This window comes from Plecotus auritus, assembly GCF_963455305.1.
Source record: "Plecotus auritus genome assembly, chromosome: 6".
Classification (NCBI taxonomy): domain Eukaryota; kingdom Metazoa; phylum Chordata; class Mammalia; order Chiroptera; family Vespertilionidae; genus Plecotus; species Plecotus auritus.
Window position 1 is genome coordinate 32,184,065 of NC_137773.1, and position 24,878 is coordinate 32,208,942.

At 44.1% G+C, this 24,878-nt stretch overlaps 1 protein-coding gene across 1 annotated transcript; it reads left to right on the plus strand.

Moving 5' to 3' along the window:
- GFRA3 (GDNF family receptor alpha 3) lies at positions 1–20,033 on the plus strand. The gene is made up of 8 exons (XM_080672791.1): positions 1–293; positions 8,724–9,011; positions 13,658–13,750; positions 15,547–15,862; positions 18,332–18,435; positions 18,582–18,716; positions 19,066–19,154; positions 19,364–20,033. The coding sequence occupies exons 1-8, from the start codon at positions 221–223 to the stop codon at positions 19,448–19,450; spliced, it is 1,185 nt and encodes a 394-aa protein (XP_080528917.1). The 5' UTR covers positions 1–220; the 3' UTR covers positions 19,451–20,033.
- The last annotated feature ends 4,845 nt before the right edge of the window (positions 20,034–24,878 follow it).

Sequence of the window (24,878 nt, forward strand, 5' to 3'; positions counted from 1 at the left end):
GAGGCACGTTTGTCCGCTTCGGAGTTGGAGGGCGGCGCCCAGGACCCTGGTGGGAGAGTTGGCGCCTTGCGTGCAGGGAGGGGCAGAAGACAGCGGTGGGAGGCGCCGGCAAGGGGCCCCCAGCTCCCTGAGCTCCAGTGCGAGGAGTGAAGGGAGCGTGGCGCTGGCACAGGCAGAGCAGCCCAGGGGCGAACGCCGCCCCGCGCACCTCACCGTGGCCATGGCGCGCCGTGCGAACCTGCTATCAGCGCTGTCTGTCCTGCTGCTGCTGCTGCTGCCGCTGCTCGGAGCCGGTGAGTGTCCCCTGTGCCTTACAGGACCCTCTCGGCCAGAGTGTTAGGAGGAGGAGAGAGAAGGGGAGTGTGTAGGTGGAGCCCTGTCAGCACTGCCCAGAGAGGACTCGCACAGCACCGCCACCTGGTCCCGGGTTCGGTTCCTCCGAGCCTGGGGAACTAGAGGAGGTCCCCAGGTGGCCAGGAAAGGGCTGGGTTCCGTGCCTAGAAAGGGTCTGAACTGTTGTAGATTGAGTTGCATGCAGTGACCAGAACACCCACGCATCTCCGAGCGCCGGTTCTCCTCTTCCTCTTCTGTGGTGCATCTGCGCTGTCACGGAACAACCCACAACTTCCACAACACCATCTCTGGCTGGTGGGGAAACTCCATTTGCTCCACGTGGGCATCATCTCTTCCATCCCCTGTAAGGACTGGGGAAGTGGACACTAGGTACAGATGATGAGAAGTTTTGGTTAGAAGGGACTTGTCACAAACAAGTATTGTAAACTGCTGCCAAGACGTGCTAACATTGTTATTTAGTTGTATTGCTGAGAATATTGCTCACCACCAACCTACGCCCCTTAAAGATGTACTTTCTGTTATTATTTTAATTAGAGGAGAAAACTGGCTCTTGGGCAAAATAGCCTTTCCCTGCAATCTATCAACACAGTTGCCTTTCCCTATTATAGATACACAATAGGTGTTTTGTGGAATGTGTAGATGAAGGCCTGGTTTTAGAACCATGTCATTGCCCTAAGGAAGGGCAGCTTGGGATCCCAGGGAATGGGCCCATGCATGGCCTTTGTGTGGGATGGGTGCTTGGAATCTCATTTCGGGCTTCCTGCCCAGAGCCTGAGTGGAGGGAATACTGAGGCAGGGACCGCACATGGACCGCCTCTGTCCACAAGGTGAGTACTAGAGAATTGCAATCTTGGCTGCAAGGCAGATCTGAAAGAAAGGAGGGAAAGGACTGGTTTGTCCAAACTGACCATTAGTAAATCAGGGCAGTAAGAAATCACTAATGATTTGACTGCCCAGGAAATTTCACTAACCCTAACAGTATGGCTGCATGTGAGGATCAAGGGTAAACACTGAACACCTTGCCCCCACCCTCTGTTGAGCTTCAATGCCCCGAAATGCACCATTGCCCAGACTTGGTGAACTATCAGCTAAGGAATCAGAGATGTTTACTTTTGAAAATTGTTACAACTCGATACTTAGTCAAAGCAATGAGACTTGGACCTGCTATATTTCTTTCAGCAAACACTTCCTAGGCACCTACCAGAAGAACATTTAGCATTTCTCAGGCTATTTAAATTCAGGTCCCACTTTTGGTAAAGATAAAAATCTCGTGCCTTTCTTAAATATATTTTGAAACTTAAAAAGCTGTTATTTCATCTTACACATATAAAATGATCAAATATGCTTTTTTTGAACTACACATTCCTTTGAAAATTCTGATATACCACTAAAAGAGGCCTAACTTCTCTCTTCTTCCACTCCTCCATTGAGAAATTCTGGTTTAATCTAATCCCTTCATCTTACATTTGTGAAACTAAGAGCCAAAAAGTGAATTAAATGGTCCTATATAGGGCTGGGACTAAAGTGAGGTGAGTGAAGGGGGTGCCCAGAAACTCAGTAGTGAAGATAAAGAATATTTCAATGCAATATTTTTAAAAATAAAAACGCCAAAAAAATCCATGATGAACAAAATATTGTAATTTTAAATAAAAAGACTAACAGTGTCATGCTGAGGCATATTGGAGGTTTAAGCCAAAGGAAAATCAGTAATGTTTTTATGCACTGGATATAGCACCAATTCTTAAGCTATAAGGTGCATATTACTTTCCAGTGAACTTGCTAAAATTTGGATTCCCACCCGGGCCAGGCTGCTCAGTTGGTTGGAGTGTTGTCTCCTACATCAAAAGGTTGCGGGTGTTTTTTTCCAGGGAGTAGGGGGTTGGGTTTGATTCCCTGTCAAGGCATATACTGAGGTGTAGATTCGATCCCAGTTGGCATGGTGGCAATCAATCGATGTTTCTCCCTCTCTTTCTGTTCCTCTCTCTAAAAGTCAATAAACATATTCTCGGATGAAGATAAAAAAATTAAAAAATCAGATTCCCAGGCTTTATCACTAGAGATTCTGATTCAATAATTCTGGGATGGGGCTCAGAAATCTGCATTTTGCCCTGACTGGTTTGGCTCAGTGGATAGAGCGTCGGCCTGCGGACGGAAGGGCCCCGGGTTCGATTCCGGTCAAGGGCATGTACCTTGGCTGCAGGCACATTCCCAGTAGGGGGTGTGCAGGAGGCAGCTCATCGATGTTTCTAACTCTCTATCCCTCTCCCTTCCTCTCTGTAAAAATCAATAAAATATATATTTAAAAAAAAAAGAAATCTGCATTTTAATAAGTAATGAAATGATTTTCTTTTTAATAAATCTTTATTCAGATTACAATTATTTCTCCTTTTCCCCCCCATAGCTCCCCTCCACCCAGTTCCCACCCCACCTTCTGCCCTTACCTCCCCCCCACTGTCCTCATCCATAGGTGTATGATTTTTTTAAAAAAATATATTTTATTGATTTTTTACAGAGAGGAAGGAAGAGGGATAGAGAGTTAGAAACATCGATGAGAGAGAAACATCGATCAGCTGCCTCTTGCACACCTCCTATTGGGGATGTGCCCGCAACCAAGTTACGTGCCCTTGACCGGAATCGAACCTGGGACCTTTCAGTCCGCAGGCTGACGCTCTATCCACTGAGCCAAACCGGTTTTGGCTAGGTGTATGATTTTTGTCCAGTCATTTCATGAACCCCCCCATACCCCTTTCCCCCTGAGAATTATCAGTCCACTCCCTTTCTATGCCCCTGATTCTATTATATTCACCAGATTATTCTGTTCCTCAGGTTTTTAATTCACTTGATTTTTAGGTTCACTTGTTGATAGATATGTATTTGTTGTTCATAATTTTTCTCTTTACTTTTTTCTTCTTCCTCTTCTTTAAGAATACCTTTCAGCATTTCATATAATACTGGTTTGGTGGTGATGAACTCCTTTAGCTTTTTCTTATCTGTGAAGCTCTTTATCTTCCCTTCAATTCTGAATGATAGCTTTGCTGGGTAGAGTAATCTTGGTTGTAGGTTCTTGCTATTCATCACATTGAAAATTTCTTGTCACTCCTGTCTGGCCTGCATAGTTTCTGTTGAGAAATCAGCTGACAGTCGTATGGGTGCTCCCTTGTAGGTAATTAACTGTTTTTCTCTTGCTGCTTTTAATATTCTCTCTTTGTCTTTTGCTCTTGGCATTTTAATTATGATGTGTCTTGGTGTGGTCCTCTTTGGATTCCTTTTGTTTGGGGTTCTGTGCGCTTCCTGGACTTGTAAGTCTATTTCTTTCACCAGGTGGGGGAAGTTTTCGGTCATTATTTCTTCAAATAGGTTTTCAGTATCTTGCTCTCTCTCTTCTTCTGGCACCCCCATAATTCTGATGTTGGTACGCTTGAAGTTGTCCCAGAGTCTTCTTACACTATCTTCAACTTTTTGGATTTTTTTTTTTTTGCTTTTTGCTTTTTCGGTTGAGTGTTTTTTGCTTCTTTGTGTTTCAATTCTTTGACTTGATTTTTGTGTTCCTCTTGTCTGTTTTTGGGTCTCTGTATAATATTTTTTATTTCAGTCAGTGTATGTTTAATTTCTAGTTGGTCCTTTTTCATATCTTCGAGGGTCTCGTTATATTTATCGGCCTTTTCTAGGATATTCTTAAAAAGCCTTATAACCGTGGTTTTGAATTCTATATCCAGTCGTTTGTTTTCCTCCATTTCTTTTGTTTGTGATCTGATTCTTTGACGCCGCATTTTCACTGCTTCCCTGAGTTGGTAAGGTAGATTTGTGTGCTAGGTTTCCAATATGGCCCAGTGGGTCTGCCTCCCCAGTTAACCTGAGGTGGACACTCTTGGTGCACCCCTTTGTGGACTGTGTGTACAGCCTTGTGGTAATTAAGTCTTGATTGTTGTTGGTATCACTGGGAAGAATTGACCTCCAGGCCAGTTGGCTGTAAGGATCAGCTGTGTCTATGCTGGGAGAAGTTCGGTGCTGGAGACAGCCTTATAGGATTAGATTTGCCAAATTGCAATAGCCTCTGTGCTCAGCTTGGATGGGGTGGAGTCTCAGTCTTGGCTTCCTGTCAGCCTTACCCTTGTGCGCATGTGCGCGCCTTCAGACCTCCACCTTCCCTGGCTCCTGAGTCTCTGCCCGAGAGTCCAGACTCCCCCCACAAGAGCGTGGGTCCCCAGGGGCTCGCCTGGAACTGGGGTTCAGTGCAGTCAGAACTGGGGCCCAGTGGAGTCAGGAACCTCTGACTCCCTTCCACTAGGGAAAGCCTGTGGCAACCTCCGCAGCCTTTGTGCGCACTGGCGTGCACGTGCGCGCTTTCAGTCCTCCGCCTTCCCCGGCTCCGGAGTCTCCGCCCGAGAGTCCAGACTCCCCCCGTAAGAGCGTGGGTCCCCAGGGGCTCGCCTGGAACTGGGGTTCAGTGCAGTCAGAACTGGGGTTCAGTGCGGTCGGGGGCTTCCTTCCCCCTTCCACCAGAGAAAGTCAGCCAGGCTCTCAGCCGCCCTTCCTCTCTGCGCGCACAAAGACCCTTTGCCGTACCTCCAATTCTCTGTGAGCTTTTCTCTTTCCTTCTAGTTGTAGAATTTTCACTCAGCCAGCTTTCTTGTGGTTCTGGATGGTGTCCGTTCTGTCTTTTAGTTGTAGTTTTGAAATTGTTGTGCGAGGCAGCAGTTTAGGTGCTTACCTATGCCGCCATCTTGGTTTCTCCAAAATGATTTTCATATGATTGGAAGAGGAAGTTGGACTAATTAAACTCTGAGGCCCCTCCTAGTTTTGAGATTCTGATTGTAAGTAGAGGGAAGGGACCCAGAAAGTTATAGAGGCTCACAGACTATCTCTGTTATCTGATTATTTCTTAAACTAGTGGCCCGGTGCACAAATTCGTGCACATTGAAAGGAAATTAATTAGAAGGAATATTTTAATATTGCTATTCGCCCTTTCTCTATAATAGAAGTGTCAACCAAACTCACAATCAACAATGACAGATGGAAACACAGGCATGCGATTGCACCAGTGAGAGCTTTATATGTATCGCGCATGAGTGAGTCAACTTAGCCTTTTACATATATAGAATAAACTTGCTTAATTAGACCTGCTTTCTGACGTAGCCAAACTTTTTCCAGCCCAGTGAAGCACTCCAACTTCTATTTCAGGTAATTGTCAGCAACACAGCAGTAAATATCAACATGAAGCAGATTATTATTGTAGATCATGCAAGGAGAACAAAGGGTAAAATATTTAACTGTGCAGTGTTTGACTATATTCTACGCAGTGAGAAAACCTGAAGTCATTTTCAAGGTCCACCGTTTCTTCTTTTCAGTCAGGTCAAATTTCTAAGCTTTCTAAATCTCCATTTTCTGGCTAATGAAAAGAAAATAGGATTCCACCACGTCTCTTATCTTCCTACTCCAGGACTTCTGTGAGGATCAAATGAGATGAGGCACAGGAAAATGAAAACACTTCACAAACATTTGGTTACAGTGTAAAATGTTTCCACTTGGGTGTTCCTGGGCTGAAGAAACTGCAAGGAATCTAGTTGCTAGGGAGAGGAAGCCAGGCATTGCTATGTGACATTACCCAGACGGTCAGACACTTAGCATATTAGCCTTTTTTATATATAGATAGTAGAAGCTCACAAAGAATAGGCACTGGTGATAGAGTAGTGATAAGATAAACATGTAAGCCCTGGCCAGTGTTGTTCAGTGGCTGGAGCATCATCCTCGGACCAAAGGATCTCAGGTTCAATTCCCAGTCAAGGGCACTTATCTCAGTTGTGGGTTTGATCCCTAACCCCAGCTGGGGTGTGTGCAGGAGGCAACCAATGTGTCTCATGTCGGTGTTTCTCTCTCTCTCACTCCACCCCTCCTCCCTCCTTCCCACTCTGTCTGAAAATCAATGGGAAAAATATCCGAGGGTGAGGATTAATAACAACAACAAAAAAGATCAACATGGAAGTCTAGAGGGGGAGATATTTAAAAAAAAAAATCAAGTGGTGGTAAGTGCTATGCAGAGAATTGAAGTAACAATATGTTAGAATAGCTAGGGGGTTATTTTACATTGGTTGGTCGTGGATGGCCTTTCTGAGATGACATTTAAACTGCAAACTGGTCCTGGCTGGTGTGGTTCAGTTAGTTGAGCATCATCTAATGTACCAAGAGGTTGCCGGTTTGATTCCCAATTAGGGTACATACCTGGGTTGCAGGCTTGATTCCCCCATGTGGGGTGTGCAGGAGGCAGCCGATCAATGATTCTTTCTCACCATTGATGTTTCTGTCTCTCCCTCCCTCTCCCTCCCTCTCCCTCCCTCTCTGAAATCAATAAAAATATATTTAAAACCCCCACAAATGTTATTATTTTTAAAAAATTAAAGAAATGAAGATGCTGGTTTCCTTGAAGGGATGATGACTGGCAGAGGGCTTCTGGGATACTGGTAATGTTCTGGTCCTTTACCTGGGTTCTGATCACACAGGTGTATTCAGTTTGAAATTCATTAAACTGTACTTTTTTATGCGCTTTTCTATATTTTGTGCTTCAATAAAAATTTTATTACCAAACATGATGTACAAATGGCTACAATGAAAATATGGTCGTTATTACAACATCATTAGTTATTAGGGAAATGCAAATGAAAACCACAATAGAAACCACTTCATACCCATTAGGATAGCTATTTAAAAAAAAAAAAAAGAAAATAGCAAGAGTTGGCAAGTATATGGAGAAATTGGAACCCTTGTATATTACTAGTGGGAATGTAAAATGGTGCAGCCACTATGGAAAATAATTTGGCAGTTTCCCAAAAAGTTAAATATCATATGAATTATCATATGATCCAGCTATCCACTCCTAGGTATACACCCCAAAGAACTGAATACAAGTTCAAGCAAATACTTGTACAGGAATGTTTACAGCAGTGCTATTCAAAGTAACCAAAAGGAAACAACCCAAATGTCCATCAACTGATGTATGGATAAACAAAATGTCATATATCCATACAATGAAATATTATTCATCCATAAAAAAGAATGAAGTAGTAATACATGCTACAATGTGGATGAACCTCAAAAACAGTGTGTTAGGTGAAAGAAGCCAGATATAAAAGATTAAATATTTTATTATCCCATTTACATAAAATATCTAGGAAAATCTGTAGAGACAGAAAGCAGTTTAGTGGTTGCCAGAGTCTAGGAGCAAGGTAGAATGGTGTAATTAATGGGTGTGGGTTTCCTTTTGGGGTGATAAAAATGTACTGAAATTAGATGGAGGTGATGGTTAGACTAATCATGAATTTAAATGCCACTTAATTGTACCCTTTAAGATGGTTAATTTTATGTTGTATGAATTTTACTTCAGTAAAAATCTTTCCAACTTAAAATTTTCATTAAAAAGAGATGGCTGTAACAACAAAAGAGTAATTGTGTGAGGTGAAGGATATGTTAACCTTATTGTGGTAATCATTTCACAGTATATATGTGTATCAAATAACATTGTACACCTAAAACACACTAGTGTTATATATCACTTAAATCTCAATAAAGCTGGAAAGGGTGGGTGAGTGGTTTAGGAGAATGAATGTGGAAGATTGAGTCAGGGAGACCAATAAGTCTTGGCAGTAGTTCAGACAAGATTTAATGTTGACTAGAGCAAAGGAGGTAGTAATTGCTGTGGAGAGAAGTGGACAGACTCCAGATATGTTGTGGAGTTGACAGGGCTTGTTGGATTGAACATAGGTTGTGAAGGAAAGAAGAATTAAGAATGACTCCTAGATATTTTGCCTTGAAAAATGGGGTATGATGATGTTCTGTTATCCCTTGATAGGGACCCTAAGTTCCAGAATGGAGGGTCTTCCTCCAGAGCTCAGCTTTAACCAATGTTGGTATTCCTGAGTCAGTGACAGAGTCAGCAAAAGCTCCCCATCCTAACCTCAACCAGTTTCCACTATAAGGTATTTTAAGTAACACAGAATTATTGCTAACTCTCATTTAGCATGTCCATATCCATTCTTAACTCTCTGGTTATGATGCTAATCCTACCCATGACATAGCTCTGCCCAGAGCCCTCCTCCCTATGCCTGACAGGATCATGTTTAAACAACTGTCCTCCTTCCCCTCCCAGGAGGCTGAGCAGCCTCTCTTCAGACTCCCACCTCTTATTGGGCCTGATCTATTCTCTACTTCTGCTGGGCTGCCTTCTCCCCACATTTATTTCTAAAGGCCTTTTGTGCCATCCCAATACTTTCCTGCCCAAAGCTTCACCTGAATCCCCCACCTTACCTGAGGACTTGGTATTCCCAGGCAGCTACTCTGACTTATGTGAGCCTCACCTGGTATCTCTCCCTCCACAGGGGACCCCCTCCCCACAGAGGGCCGGCTCATGAACAGCTGTATCCAGGCCAGGAGGAAATGCCAGGCCAATCCCACTTGCAATGCTGCTTACCACCACCTGAGTTCCTGCACTTCTAGTGTAAGCACCCCGTCACCAGCAGAGGAGCCTTCAGTTTCTTTGGACTGCTTGGAGGCAGCACAGCACCTCAGGAACAGCTCTCTGATGAGTTGCACATGTCACCGGCGCATGAAGAACCAAACTGCCTGCCTGGACATCTACTGGACTGTTCACCCTGCCCGCAGCCTTGGTGAGGTCCCCATCCTAGAGTGGACTAAGCTAGAGAAGATGGCTCTAGGGCAGGGGTGGGCAAACTTTTTGACTCGAGGGCCATAATGGGTTCTTAAACTGGACCGGAGGGCCAGAACAAAAGCATGGATGGAGTGTTTGTGTGAACTAATATAAATTCAAAGTAAAGGAGCGGAGGGGAGAGCAAGAGAACCGGATAGAACAGCCGGATCCGGCCCGCGGGCCGTAGTTTGCCCACGGCTGCTCTAGGGGGTTGCTTTTTAATCCTTCAGTATATGAGCCACTTGGTAGATTCTGAGAGGGATGTGACATCAGTAAGAAGTGGAGGGAGGAATTGGCAGTATCCTTTTGGGTCTCCCAACATTACCGTCTCACTTCCACTTTCTTACCTGACAACATGTAGCTGCCTCTTGGCAGAGGCCTGAATCAGGCTGAGGTCCAACCTGAGGAGCTGCTGGAACAGAAGAGTTTGGAGAGGAGGTGGAGGAAAATGGTCTTAACCCATAAACAAGCTCCAAATACAGTGTAATCCATAAATTCAGAGACTGGGAGGCAGTGTGCTGGTCCAGCCTTCAACAGAAAGGATACTCATTCCAGGCAGGAGATGGTAAAAGAGAGAATGTATTTGACGAGCCAAAGAGAAGAGCTTCCTCTGACTTGGTGTAAGTCAGTTTTTACTGGACCATGCCGTAGTAACAAAGGTTTAGTTCTTATTCATGTTCCATGTTGGCTGTTCCATGTGTTCCCTTCATTTTGGAATCCAGGCTGAAGTTACAGTCTCTGTCTGGGATGTTCCTTTCTTATAGCAAAGGGAAATGAACAATGGCAGGACCATGTGATGGCTTTAAAAGCTCCTGCTCAGATGTTATATATAAAATACTTCTGCTCACATTTCATTTATAAAGTAAATCACATGGCAGGCACGCCTGACATCACAGGGAGACATTGAAAATCACATGCCAATAAGTGAGGATATATAATCTTCCAGTGAGGGCAAAATTAACTGGAAATAATAATACAGTCTCCATAGTCCACCACTTGGTCAAAATATTCATTTCCCTCTCTTCCACAAGCAAAATATACTTAGACACATCTTAGGAAGATGCCCTAAGAGTTTTATCCAAGCATGACATCAGGCTTCAAGTCCAGAATCTTGTGATTATTTTTATATCAGGTCTGAGTGTGGCTCCTCTTGATTTAGAAAATTATGGACTAAAAAGACAAGTCATCTGCCTCCCATACATACTCAATGCACAGTAATGGAACAGGGGCAGGAAAACCAGAACAAGCGCTGTCAGTAAGAAAGAAGAGGGATGGGAGTCATGCAGCAGACATTGATTCATAGAGACTCTGAAGTCCTGCTAGCTAGACAAATGTCACAGGGCCATCTTCCTGGGGAACTGGCGTTGTTCTTGCTCCATGGGAGAGTTGCTCTGTTCATTGTTCTCTAGCTCTCTGGGAGGTCCTTCCTTTTCTGTTACAGTAAGCCCTCACTTAATATCATTGATAGATTCTTGGAAACTTCGACTTTAAGGGAAGCGACATAGAATGAAACCAATTTTCCTAGAGGCTAATTGACATAAACAAGAGTTAAGTTCCTATGGCATATTTCTGGCCTCAAAACATCCCCAAACTTCTAAATAAAGACCCAAACATTTCTGATATTAAAAATTGAAATAAATGTGAGCTGTACATACATTTAAGAAAGACTAATAAAAACAAGTAAGATAATTTATTCCAGCTCAGGGTCGTGGGTGACCAAAGCCTATCTTGGCAGGTCAGGGTGCAAGGCGGGAACCCACCCTGGACAGGAGGCCTTTCTATCAAAGGGCCACTCATACCCACAGCCACACTCACTCAGATGAGACAGTGTACACAATGCTGGTTCACCTAACATGCGCATATTTGGGAGGGGGGAGGAAACTGGAGTACCTGGAGAAAACCCATGCAGACATGGGGAGATGTGCAAACTCCACACAGACAGTTGCTCTGTGGGGAATCAATTTTTTTTTTCCACCAACGTTATAATGAAACAACGTAGAACTAAATGACATAATTCAAAGACCTGCTGTGTTTTCTTTGGTCAGATCTGAAAAGGGCTGGAGAGAGAACCTGACTGAGCAGCATTCTCAGCCTGCTTCTTATCTGAGGAATGTTGGGGCATTTTAAGTCTCAAATAGGCACAGTCTCTTTTAATCCAAATTGGTGACTCTTAGTAGTTCAACTCTCAAAATATAATTTCTTTTTATACTTTGATTTCTGTCACCTCCTGTGTCAGTAGTGGCCTTTCTTATAATTATTTTCAAGACCTCCATCTCTTTCTAGACTGAAGTAGAGCTACCTTGCCCTTATCAGGCTTCTTTGGGAGAGCAATTACCTTATTCTTTTTTCTCTAAGTTCATTTGTCCAACTGGCAAGATTTAGGATACCATCTCAATCAATGAGAGATCTCCACAAAGGGCATGATAACCACAAACTTGATTTGGTCTTTGCTCCAAGGCTGAGTTGTAACAGACTTTATTACTCAAAGCATTTTTCTTTTTATATATACATATTTTTTATTGATTTCAGAGAGGAAGGGAGAGGGAGAAAGAGAGAGAGAGACATCAATGATGAGAGAGAATCATTGATTGGCTGCCTCCTGCACGCCCCCACTGGGGATTGAGCCCGAAATACGGGCATGTGCCCTTGACCAGAATCGAACCCGGGACCCTTCAGTCCGCAGGCTGATGCTCTATCCACCGAGCCAAACCGGCTAGGGCACTCAAAGCATTTTTCAGTTTTATCTTTTACCATTTGAATATGAGAAGCAGTTGCAACTCTTAATCCTGTAAGTCCTGGAATTCCTGGATTCTCCCTTTTCTGTTTCTTTTCTATTTGCAAACTGGCCAGTTCTTTTCTGAGCTTATAACTTCCTTCGAGTCCCTGGCCAAATGCAGCCAATAGCAGTGAAGATATACTACTAACCTTCTGTTTTTCAGCTTCTCCCCTTAAAGTATGAGCTCATTCAGTATATCATCTTTCTTCCAAGTTCACCACCCTGTTCAGTCCCAAAACCAATGCCATATATTAGACTTTTGATGTTCCTGCAGCACTCCACTTCTACTTACCAATTGCATTTTTAGTAAGAATTTGCTAGGTTATGCTGCAGTAACAACCAACCAACCTCAAAATCTCTGGCTTTCAACAACAAAAATGTACTTCTTGCTCATGTTACACACCTGCTGCAGGCTTCCATGAGTTGCTCTACCTGTCTTCTTCATTCAGAGGTACAGGCTGATAGAGGTAAGAGAGCAACAGCAGAACCAGGTAATGGTTCTTAAAACTTTTGCTCAGATGGATGTGATTTATGAAACTTCAGCTCACAATGCACAGGCCAAAGCAAATCACATGGCCAAGCCTGGCAGTGGGACATGGGTCTGAAAGTCACATGGCGACAGGTGGGGATGTATAACTTCCCACAGGGTGGGTAGCAAATAATTGGAAACAGTAATACAATTTATCACACTCTTTGATTCCTGCTTTTCACTCCTCATCTTAATCCTTCTGTTTCAGAACTTCCCCTGAGACTTCTCCTTGGATCCTTTTGCCTCCCTTTTCTCCTTAGAAGCATGAAGTCTTTCCATGTATCCAAACTGTCTTCTCCTATTTGGCTGACATCATCCATATTCCTCATTTCCTAAAGATGCATTCATAGAGGTTTATTGTGTGACAAACCTGCCAGCTCACCTCTCTCACCTCTCTTCCAGCAAGATTTATTAACCAACATTATTGAGTACCTACCATGTATATGAACTATGCAGTGATTTGATAAAACCCAGTAAGCCCCTTAAGGAGCCCACAGCCCCTTGGGGGTACTGTGAGAGATGTGTTTCCTTGTTTCTTCCTTCTATGCTTTTCTCCCTCAGGTTCACTTTGGGACCTGGCCTCACTTCCATCTCCTCAGCATGCAGAGCTTCCATAGCCAAGTGGTCAGGCCTGGAACAGAGTCTACCACTGCCCCTTCTTCAATAGGAAGAGAAAAGACAGAGTACTGTTGCCTGCTCATGGGCCCTCAGAAATATGTCTAGTGCTTAGGAGCAGAGATTCTGCAATCAGCTAGTCTAGGTTTGAAATCCCAGCTCCACTTTTTAGCTTATGTGAGCCTGAGCAAGTGACTTAACTTCTCTCATCCTGTTTCTTCTTACCTACCCAAAGGCTTCTTAGGAGGATTAAGTGAGATCAAATGTATATAGAATATATGTACAGGATGTCCCCCAAAAATGTATACACACTTTAACAGCTGATAGTTCAACTGATGTTTCTTTCTTTTCAGATTTAACCCATTGGAATTAATAATGGATTAAAAGTGTGTATATATTTAGGGGGACACCACCCTATATATATAGAGAGAGAGTGTGTCACTTACACTATAGTGACCAGCACACAGTGTGTTCAACATGATACCTTTACTATTCTTATCATTAAACCTAGTTTATTCATGGCCCTGCTTTTTCTCTCTCCTGCACAGCTTACAGCTAGTTAGGAAGAGACTGCATTTTCCTTTTCTCCACAGGGCTTTGAGGTCTGACTCAGCAGCCTCAGCCCCTCCTGCTCCCATCCCCCACCTGGTCCTCAGGACTCTGGTGCTCCCCACCTTGTCTCTAGGTGACTATGAGCTGGATGTCTCCCCCTATGAAGACACAGTGACCAGAAAACCCTGGAAAATGGATATCAGCAAGCTGAACATTCTCAAGCCAGGTGTGGAGGCAAGCAGAGACTACGGTGTGGGGGCTGGGCCTGGGTCCTGGTGGGGAACACAGCTGGGAGCTTGTGAGGGAAGAGTCCTCACCTGCCAGGTAACTAAAGCAGCATTGTGCAGGGTGGGAGCCTGAGTTCTGGGGCATGGTCTGGCCTCACAAGAGTCATCAAAAAGCAATAGTTGCCCTGACTGGTTTGGCTCAGTGGATAGAGTGTTGGCCTGCGGACTGAAGGGTCCCAGGTTCGATTCTGGTCAAGGGCACATGCCCAGGTTGTGGGTTTGATCCCCAGTAGGAGCCATGCAGGAGACAGCCAATCGATAATTCTCTCTCATCATTGATGTCTCTCTCTCTCTCTCTCTCTCTTTCTCTCTGAAATCAATAAAAAAAAAAAAAGCAATAGTTATCAGAGAGGCATTCGAAGTGAGCCCATTAGGGCTCCTTGGTTCCAAAAGGTGGGTTTCTGCAAAGAGTTTGTGGGAGTGGCTGCAGTCCCAGAAAAAAATGTGCTGAAATGGATTATTTACCCTCATTCGAGGTAGCCACAAATGTGGTTTTTTTGCCCTGGCTGGGTAGTTCAGTTGGTTAGAGCATCGTCCCTATATGCCACGGTTGTGGGTTTGATCCCTGGCCAGGACACATATAAGAATCAACCAGTGAATGCATAAGTAAGTGGAACAACAAATCCACCTTTCTCTTCCTTCCTCTTTCTCTCTAAAAAAACCCCAAAAATTCTTTTTAAGTAGTTTTTTTGTTTTTTGTCTCTGAAGACCAGAAAATTGCTTGTTTTCAACGATTTTAATGGGATGGGCAGGGAAAATGGTTAGAGAGTGTGACTCCTCAGGGGTTTCTCAGGGTGGGGAGCCATCTGTCTGGCAAGGACTATGATGCATGTTTTTCAGGAAAGTGAAGCTGTCGTGTTAATTGGAAGGAAATACACACACATCCACTCTCTTTTTGAGAAAGATGGGAGTTTTGTTATATAGTCCTATATATTCGAATTTTGAGAGAAAAGGAAAGAGATTTATACATAAACTCTTAGTTACATGGAATCCAGGAATTTACCTGTTCCAGTTACTCCATTGTTCTGATTGCTGGGATATTCTATTGGAATATCACTGTAATTTCCCAAGACTCAATAGAATGGGAAACTTTTATGCATGCATCAACCAGTGTAAGAAAAGCAGGTGATATAAATAATGAGCAGAATAGGTAGATGTAAAACAAAATAAAAATCCTAAGTAGAATTTGGTGCATTTGTTGGACAGTTCAGAAAGTGCTTTATTAATCCTCACCAGAGGATATTTTTTACATTGATTTTAGAGAGAGTGGAAGGGAGGAGAAGAGACAGAGAGAGAAACATGGATGTGAGAGAGACACATGGATTGGTTGCCTCCCGCAGGGGCGGGTGTATCAAGCCTGCAACCTAGGTACCTGCCTGCAAGCCAACAAGGCTGTAACCACTGAGCAAACCAGCTAGGGTCAGAAAGTGCTTTAGATTGTTGTAGGGTCTCTAGCTTATTTCCACCATGAAATCTCATTTGATACATAAGATTGAGGAAAGGGTTTTGGTTATTTGAGCTTTCTGGCTACTTGAATTCTAGATAAATGAGCTTTAGATGTACAGTATGTGGGGTTTTTTCCCCTGGTCAAGGTGAGGAGTAGGAGCTTACTCTGGGCAGTCCTCCCTTTCTTCCTACCCCCACTACCATGCTTGTTAAATCAGAGGGTTGCAAGGATTCCTAGGGAAGCTGGGTTTGCAGGAGGACTGGTGACTTGGTGCGGCTCTTTCCACAGACTCGGACCTCTGCCTTAAGTTCGCCATGCTGTGCACTCTTAATGACAAGTGTGATCGGCTGCGCAAGGCCTATGGGGAGGCCTGCTCCTCGGGGCCCCACTGCCGGCGCTCCACCTGCCTCCAGCAGCTCCGTGCTTTCTTCGAGAAGGCATCAGAGCCCCACGCGCAGGGCCTGCTGCTGTGCCCCTGCGCGCCTTCTGACCTGGGCTGCGGGCAGCGCAGGCGCAACACCATCGCCCCCAGCTGCGCGCTGCCGCCTGGCACCCCCAATTGCCTGGAGCTGCGGCGCCTCTGCCACTCCGACCGGCTGTGCAGGTGTGGGGGCTGGGCGCGGGTGGGCAGGATCTATAAGGACACTGTGTACCATTCCCTCCAGGCTGCCTTTGGGCGGTGCTGGGTCTGACTCCCAGGGGTTGTGGACTGACTTAATGCAGCTATCCTTCAACATTTTATGAAACTCGTTTCTCAAAAAGAATATATAGTATTTTATTTGCGTAAAAACTTCAGAAAATATAAAAACGTATAAAAATACCACTCAAAACCTTGGGGAGCATTTCCTTCTAGTCCTTTTTGTATATAGATAAACAAAAATTGATATTCTTGGAATATATTTCTATCTTGCATCTCCTCATTTATGGTACTTATCTTATGAGCATTTTCTGGTGGAGGCAGGCTCTGAAGTCAGACAGATCTAAATTTAATTTGTGTGTCTGTGTGACCGTGAGCTAATCATTTTACCTAAAATTCCATCACCTAACCCAGGTTTCCACCTAAACCAGGTTTACCTCTGTAAAAACTGAAATAATAACTTACAGGAGTTTGGTGAGAGTTAAAGTACATAATTTATGTACAGTGCTTAACTAGCTGGTGCAAAGTAAGTGCTCAGTAAATGGTGGTGCTTATTTTGTCATTTACTGTCCTTTGACAACTTGTTGTTTTTTCCTCTGTTTTTTTTTTTGTTGTTGTTGTTAATCCTCACCCAAGGATTTTTTTTCCATTGATTTTTAGAGAGAGTAAAAGGGAGGGAGGAAAGGAGGGGAGAGAGAGAGAGAGAGAGAGAGAGAAACAACTATGTGAGAAAGACACATTGGTTGCCTTCTGCTCTCTCCCAGACCAGGGCCCGGGATCAAACCTGCAACCCAGGTATTGCCCTTGACCAGAAATGAACCTCTGGCCAACACTCTAACTACTGAGCCAAACCGGCCAGGGCAACCACTTGATTTTTTTTTTAAATATATATTTTTATTGATTTCAGAGAGGAAGGAAGAGGGAGAGAGAAATAGAAACATCAATGATGATAGAGAACCACTGATCGGCTGCCTCCTGCAAAGCTCCCCACTGGGGATTGAGCCTGCAACCAAGGCATATGTCGTTGACCAGAATCGAACCCAGGACCCTTCAGTCTACAGTCTGATGCTCTACCCATTGAGCCAAACCAGCCAGAGCACCACTTGATTTTTAAGAGCCTACATCTTACTCCATTTTATGGATGCCTCGTATTTTATTTCATCATTCTTTATTGTTGGATATTTAGGATGTTTTCTAAATAATGCTGCGTAAGTATCACTCTTATTTATTAATCTTTGTACACAACTCTAATTACTGATTAGGATGTGTTGCTACAAGTACCATTACCGAATCAAAGGGTATGGAGATTTGAAAGGTGTTTGGTACATATTATTTAGCCAAATTCTGATCTGGCTTTCCTCTACCTTCTCAGGAAAACACTCACCAAAATGTAATTATCATCCATTCAAGTGACATTTGTTGACAATGGAGTCACATCAACCTTGTTTTGCAACCTGATTCTACCACTTACTTCTCTGTAACCTTGGGCAAATTGTTTAGCCTCTGAGTCCCACTTTCCTCTTCTGCAAAATATTACAGTCAGAGCTCTCAATAGTTATAATACTAACACTTACTGAGTACTGACTATGGGCGAGGCACTGTTTTAATACCATGTATTAATTAACTCATCTAAACCTAACAAGAGCTTTGTATTTGTAAGATAGATGCTGGTTTGTGGGTGTTTTTTTTTTTTTTTTTTTTTTTTTTAATCAGCCTCAGTTTATAAATGAAGAAGCCACAGCAGAGAAAGGTTAAAGGACATGGTCAAGTTCACCCAGGTAGTAAGTCAGGTTTGTTAATAAGGTTTGGAATGAAGTCTGGCCTAGAGTCTGTGCTCCTAACTTCTCTGCCATACTGCCTGTTATTGTGCTGGTAGCTAGTACTGATACATAACAAGTGCTGGCCTAGATGATAAAGATATCATTCCTTTCTTCAAGGAGTTTGCATTTGAGTGGGGATGACAGAGAAGTAAGCCACCACCTAACACAAAGCAAAATATAAGGAAAACTGCAGAAATTTATACAGAAAAACATACTAATAATTCCATCATCTGAAGATAAAGTTTTACCTATTGTAGGATGAATGTTAATAATAACATCTAAGGTTTATTAAGCAATAAGTACCAGGCATTATGCTAAATGCTTATTTCATCCTTACAAATTCCACAATCTCTATTTACAGTCTAGGAAACTGAGGTTAAAGAAGCTGCCTGAGATCGCATAACTAGGGATTGTGGAGCCCAAATTCAGAGTGATATGCTGTGAGGGACTAGGCTGACAGTGCATTTAACTGTGACAGGAGCAGACTTCACTGGGCCAGGCTCTGAAGGCAGAGGAGGATTTGTCATGAAGATGGGCATGTCAGCTAAAGGGGCAGCAAAAGATTTGGCTGCAGGCCAGATCCTTAAAGGAAACTCTTGAATTTTCTTTCTTCCAGATCACGCCTGGCCGATTTTCAGACCCATTGTCATCCCATGGACATCCTAGGCACCTGTGCTACAGAACAGTCCAGATGTTTGCAAGCATACATGGGGCTGATTGGTGAGGCTAGGGGATATAGATTGGCCTTGGGGTGAGAATGCTCTGGCTACTGAACCCAAATGGAGTGCTCCTGAGATTGATGAGAGAGGGTGAGAGCTGAAGTTGGAGTTGGCCTAGGCGCTGACAATCCCCTCTTTACCCCCCAGGAACTGCCATGACCCCCAACTTCATCAGCAACGTCAATGCCAGTGTTGCCTTAAGCTGCACCTGCCGAGGCACTGGCAATCTGCAGGAGGAGTGTGAGCGATTGGAAGAGTCTTTTTCCCACAACCCCTGCCTCAGTAAGTGTGCTACCTCTGCTCCCGCGTCAGTGGCCAGGCCATCTGGACCCTGGGAGAGGAAAAGGGTCAACTCTGTCTATCTCCTGCAGACCGAGCAGCCCCCTCCTCAGAATAGGTTTACATTCCCCAGCCTGGGCCTTTCTTCCTTCTCCTGCTCTCTGAGTGACCTCTAGGCTTCCTGTTCAACCTGTCTGGGCCCCAGGGACACTACACCTCTTTCTTGTTGCTGTCCTTTCCTCACTTCTACCCTCCTATATCCCAGGGTCCCAGAGATATTCCATTTCCTTCCTTGGGAGCCTAAAGAGCCAACAACTGTCCGCTTCTAAACTATCTTCTCTTTTCTCCTCAGTGGAGGCTATTGCAGTTAAGATGCGTTTGCACAGCCAGCTCTTCTCCCAGGACTGGGCAGACTCTAGCTTACCTGTGATGGAACGCCAGGTAGGGCCTCCTCTATTACACTCCTCATACCTTTACTGAATCATCTGGAGAATCCCAGACAAGGCAGACTGGGGAATGAAGCGGGTAACCTCCTTGTTATCACAAATACTCTAGACCTCTAATGGACACCTTAGGTGAAGGGGACAGGCCTTGACTGAGGCCGAGGTGGTGAATGGGATAGAGCTAACTCCATTGCATTTCTTCCACAGAACAAAAACCTTGCTTTGAGGCCACAGCCCTGGATGCCCTCTCTTTTCTCCTGCACACTTACCTTGATTCTGCTCCCAAGTTTCTGATAGCTGGACATCCCTGGGGGCCCTCTTCCCCTCTACTACATCCAGCCTGACCTGCTGCCTGCAAGAAGTGAGGAAAGGACAGCATCCAGAAGGAGGCACAGTACACCTGACCACCCTGACACCCCCACCACTGCACATTCACACAATAGAAGCTGACTGGCTAAGTTCTCATTCCCTCCACTGCTGACTCAGGCCACCCCTCCTTAGGAATTGGTCACCATGGTTTAGCCATATCTTCTGGTGGTGACTGGCTCTACTAAGCTCCCTCCTGATCCCTTCTTACCGGGATCATCAGGGTTTAACAAATCAGTTGCTATTGCATTCTCCAGGTAGTCAGGGCTGGGTGTTCTGAGGCAGCTTAGAAACACAGTCTCCATTGTTAGGAAGGCCAAAGCAAGAATCCTGCTCCCTTGTCTCCTCATCTGAATGAAGGATGGGAACCTGCTGCCTGTCCTGCCCTGGAATCCTACAGAGCATTTGAGCATCAGGAGCTGGAGTATTTAGGCCTTGATTTCCTCCTGCTACTGCCCCAAAGTCCTCCCAGCCTCATGGATCATGATTAAACATTTTGACTTAAAACTTTGCTCTTTTTCCATTTTCACACATTGTGAATTTATACAGAACTTGAGATTTTATAGACAGAGGAGCACAGACCAGTGATCAGGAGACATATCAACTCTACCACCAACTGCTGTGTGACCTTAGGCAAGTTTCTCAGCCTCTCTGTGTACTTGACATGGAGTTGGAAAAAGAAGAAAAAATAGCTTATGTGACGATGTGGATCTGTATCTGGCCAAGATCCAGCCATTCCTGGGATACTACTGCCTGGGACCTGTCACAGCAGCTTAGAGGGGAGGGTCCTTAGTCACCCACAGTATTTATTGAGTACCTGCTTGTGTTATTGGTCTGCTCCAAGTCTAATGGGGGCTTGAGGAAAGGGGAGACTGGTACTTGATCTAGTTAACAACCCTGTTGGTATAAGGCAGTGGTCGGCAAACTCATTAGTCAACAGAGCGGCAAACCGCGCATGTGGCTTGCGAGCTGCAGTTTGCCGACTACTGGTATAAGGAAACAGCCACCTATGCAAAACAGTTGGAAGAATATATTTACAGAGCTGTGGACATTTGTCCATTAACTCATTCACTCACCCTTTCCATAAGCACCTAATGAGTGCTGGTTGCAAGGCACTGTGCTAAGTGCAGGAGATTCCAAGGTAATAATACTCAGATCCTGTTTTTAAGCCTTTCACAAGGCAGAGGAATAGACAAGACAGTCAATAAAAAATGCAGTGTGATAAGTGCTGTGCAATAATCATAATGATAACCTCAGTTATTGAACCCCTACTGTGTGCAAGTACATGTATTAATTATTTTAATCCTCCAACAACACTTGATTTTTGTCAGTCTTTTACCTATGTGACCTTGGGCTTAACCTCTCTGGTCCTTATTATCCACATCTGTAACATGGAAGAAGCCTAGAATCTACCTCATCAGAAATGAGATAAGCCATGTAAAAGCATTGTGACTGACACAAAGTAAGAACTCAAAAGAGTTAGTAATTATAGTATAAGGTTTTTGTAGAGAATTCAGGTGATATAGATAATTATCAAGAAGAAATTAAAAACCTTTAAAATCTCACTGTCAAACTTCCAAATCTGCTCCCTACACATCTGTACACATGAGCATCTATGAGTATGTATAATTTTTACATAAGGGGAGGCAGATACTGCATATCAAAGTGTAAGTCATAGCATCTTTCAGCATCCATGAGTAGAGCTTGGTCTACATCACCCTTTTTTTTTTTTTTTTTAAATATATATATTTTATTGATTTTTTACAGAGGGGAAAGGAGAGGGATAGAGAATTAGAAACATCGATGAGAGAGAAACACCAATCAGCTGCCTCCTGCACACCCCCTCACTGGGGATGTGCCCGCAACCAAGGCACGTGCCCTTGACCGGAATCGAACCCGGGACCTTTCAGTCCGCAGGCCGACGCTCTATCCACTGAGCCAAAACGGCCAGAGCTACATCACCCTTTTTATCAGCTGTATAACATGGACTTGTATGAATTTATATTTCTACATATATAGTTTATTTAATGAGTTCTGTATTAATGGATATTTGCTTGTTTTCCTATTTTTCTCCACCTAAATTTTAAGGCAATTTGGGCATAGGATGCGTAGAGGGGCTGCAGAGTGGTGGGTAGAATAGGAAAACCTCTCCCTGTACATTCTTGTATCCCCATTGGCCACCCATCTCCAGGAAATATCCAAACCACCTTCCTCCCTGAAAACTCCAGTGGGACACTGGAAGAGCCTTCCCCTCCTTCCCCTCCCAGGAAGATCTCTGAGCTGTCAAGGCCTCTCCATTTGCTTTGGCTCCATTAGCCTAGGGCTGGGGTGTGAATGGTACAGTCATTCCTTGCTAAGTGCTTGAATTAGACTAATAGGTCATCTGTGCTTTTCTCTGAAGAAGGTCCAAATTCCTGATAAACTACCAGACCACTCTCCCAGCCCAGGGCCCAGAGCCAAGACCGGGGGTGGGGCACAGAGACTGGACTGAAGCTTTTAATGGTATCCTGGCTGGCTGGGATGGTTAATGCCATTAGACTAGCTTCTGGGTAGCGAGGTGGGAAGAGCTGCTGGCAGCAGTGATAAATAGAGAGTACTGAATTGTAGACCTCTGCATGTTTGGGGTGAAGCACACTGTCTTTTAAACAACTATCTTCAAATTCACTCATTCAATCATTCAGTCAGTCAATGAACCTTTAACAAGTACTTGTTCTGTGCCAGGCTGTATTTTTTTTTTTTAATATATTTTTTTATTGATTTTTTACAGAGAGGAAGGAAGAGGGATAGAGAGTTAGAAACATCGATGAGAGAGAAACATCGATCAGCTGCCTCCTGCACACCTCCTACTGGGGATGTGCCCGCAACCAAGTTACGTGCCCTTGACCGGAATCGAACCTGGGACCCTTCAGTCCGCAGGCCGACGCTCTATCCACTGAGCCAAACCGGTTTTGGCCAGGCTGTATTTTTTAAGATCTGTCCTTACCCATTCATAAGCTACCATTTCAGTGAAGGGGCAGCCCAGGACTCTGGCAACTGGGCCTCAAGTTTAGGCTGGTGAGGCTCTTTATCCTGGTTGATTATAACATTAAGCTGTTTGACCTCGGGAAATATTCTTTACTCCTCTGAGCCACTATTTCCTCATCTACAGTGGAGATGCCAACTTAAAGGGTTTGCTTTGTTTTTAAATACATACAACATTAGTAATTTAATTTTAGCTAAAAAACTAATTGGCAGCCCTAGCTGGTTTGGCTTAGTGGATAGAGCATCTGCCTGTGGACTGAAGGTTCCCAGGTTCGATTCTGGTTGAGGGCACATGCCTGGGTTGTGGGCTCAGTCCCCAGTGGGAGGCATGCGGGAGGCAGCTGATCAATGATTCTCTCTCATCATTGATGTTTCTATCTCTCTCTCCCTTCCTCTCTGAAATCAATAAAAATATATATTTAAAAAAAACTAATTGGCAATATCAACTAAAGTTTATATCAATTTTAATGGTTTGGGTTGGCAATCTTTTGGCTTCCTATTTCTATAAAATCTTAATAAGCATGAGGAATTTATGCTTGTTTTGATCGCCATGAAAATATTTAAAACTAATCAGAGTTGTTTTGAGGACTGGAAATAATTATAACACTTAGCATAGTGCCTGAAACGGCATGAAGACTCAATCAGTGACAGCTATTACTATTATTTCTGGGAGAGGATCTGGGGGTACCATGTATTCCCCTCCCTGCACTGGAATGGTGGTGAGTGATGGTGCTGGCTTCCCTCCAAATGGGCTGAATTCTGGGAGATTTACTATTCAAGGTCTGAATTCCAGGATGAAGTCAGAGCTCTGGGTTTGTAGCTCAGGCCCTGAGGGACCTTGCACAAGCCATGGACTCAAAGAAAATGCTTTAATTAAGGGTCTTTTAGCTGCAAGTAACAGAAACATTGGAATTACTTGGTAAAAGGGGAGTGTCATGCAATCCAATCCCAGGAGTACAGCCAGGCCTTAGGAGATCTGGAACTGGCAAGCCAGGAACCAGTTTTGAGCCCTATTTATTGAAGGCCTAGACCATCTACTTCATTCTCTCTGCAGACCTACTTCTTCTGCATGACATTCCACGTCCAGCAACTTCAGCTAAATGACCTCCTATCCCAATTTCAAATTCATGGGAAATCTGATTGCCCATGCACAGGTTCTAGATTGGCTTTTCTGGACCGAGGGTCCATCTCAGGCCTATCAGCTGGCTAAAGAAACCAGTTCCATGTGCCAGCAAAGTGATTACAGGATCCCAGGCCTATTAGTGGAGGGCAGTTCTCAGAGAAGTCAGTGTGGCTCACTAGTACCCCCAAAGGCATAGACTCTTGTCAGGGAATTGGGGTGAATATTAATCACCTGAGGTCCAGATTTGCTTTTGTGGCTTCCTCCCTGACCTAGAAGTGACTTTTCTGAGCTTCCTTCTTGGATGCCCTGAAGGGAGGGGAATGTAGAAACACAGGGCAGGTACTGCAGCTCCTTTGGGTCTGAGAACCACTCTAGGAGGTAGATCTGAGGGGTTCTTTATGGCTGCAAAAGAAGGCTTTGCCACTGTGGGGCTTGCTAGATTTCTGATCCTTGCAGTTGAAGAGGAAGGCAAAGTGAAGACAATCAGAATATGCCACCCGCTCTAGCTGATTTGGCTCAGTGGGTAGAGCATCAGCCTGGGGACTGAAGGGTCCCAGGTTCGATTCTGGTCAAGGGCACATGCCTAGGTTGCAGGCTCAGTCCCTAGTAGGGGGCATGCAGGAGGCAGATGATCAATGATTCTCTCTCATCATTGATGTTTCTATCTCTCTCTTCCCTCTCCCTTCCTGTCTGAAATCAATAAAAATATGTTAAAAAAATATGCCATCCCAAAATATGCCACTTTGGCATAAGGATTGTTTTTAATTGAAGGCAATTGAGAATCAACAGAGGCAGGAAGAATTCTCTGCCACCCCTTATCTGCCTGAAGCAGGGCATAACTGAAGACAAAGTCAACACCAAGATGAATTTGCATAAGCGGACATTACTTAAATAGCCTCTCCCATTAGTTTCCTCCATATATTTCCTAGTCACCCCCACAATTTATTGTCCCTTGGACTCCTTGTTAAAAGGATATATCCTTTTTGAAAGGATATATAAGACTCCAATCTAACCCCAAGTCTTGTTTAAGTTTTACTTCTATTCTACAGGTAAATACTAATAAAAATTGTGCCTTTTCTCCCATTAACCTGTCTTTTGCTAGCTTAATTCTAATTCTAAGAGGGCAGAAGAAAAAGTTTTTCCTCCACAACAAAAGCATTGCCAACATCCTTGTTGGATAATCCTTCATTTTTGCCTCTATGTTCCCTCTGA

Coding starts and splice junctions, on each gene's coding strand:
- GFRA3 (XM_080672791.1), top strand. CDS start 221: ATGGCGCGCCGTGCGAACCTGCTATCAGCGCTGTCTGTCCTGCTGCTG. Junction 13,751..15,546: donor GCTGAACATTCTCAAGCCAG/GTGTGGAGGCAA, acceptor CTCTTTCCACAG/ACTCGGACCTCTGCCTTAAG. Junction 15,863..18,331: donor CACTCCGACCGGCTGTGCAG/GTGTGGGGGCTG, acceptor TCTTTCTTCCAG/ATCACGCCTGGCCGATTTTC.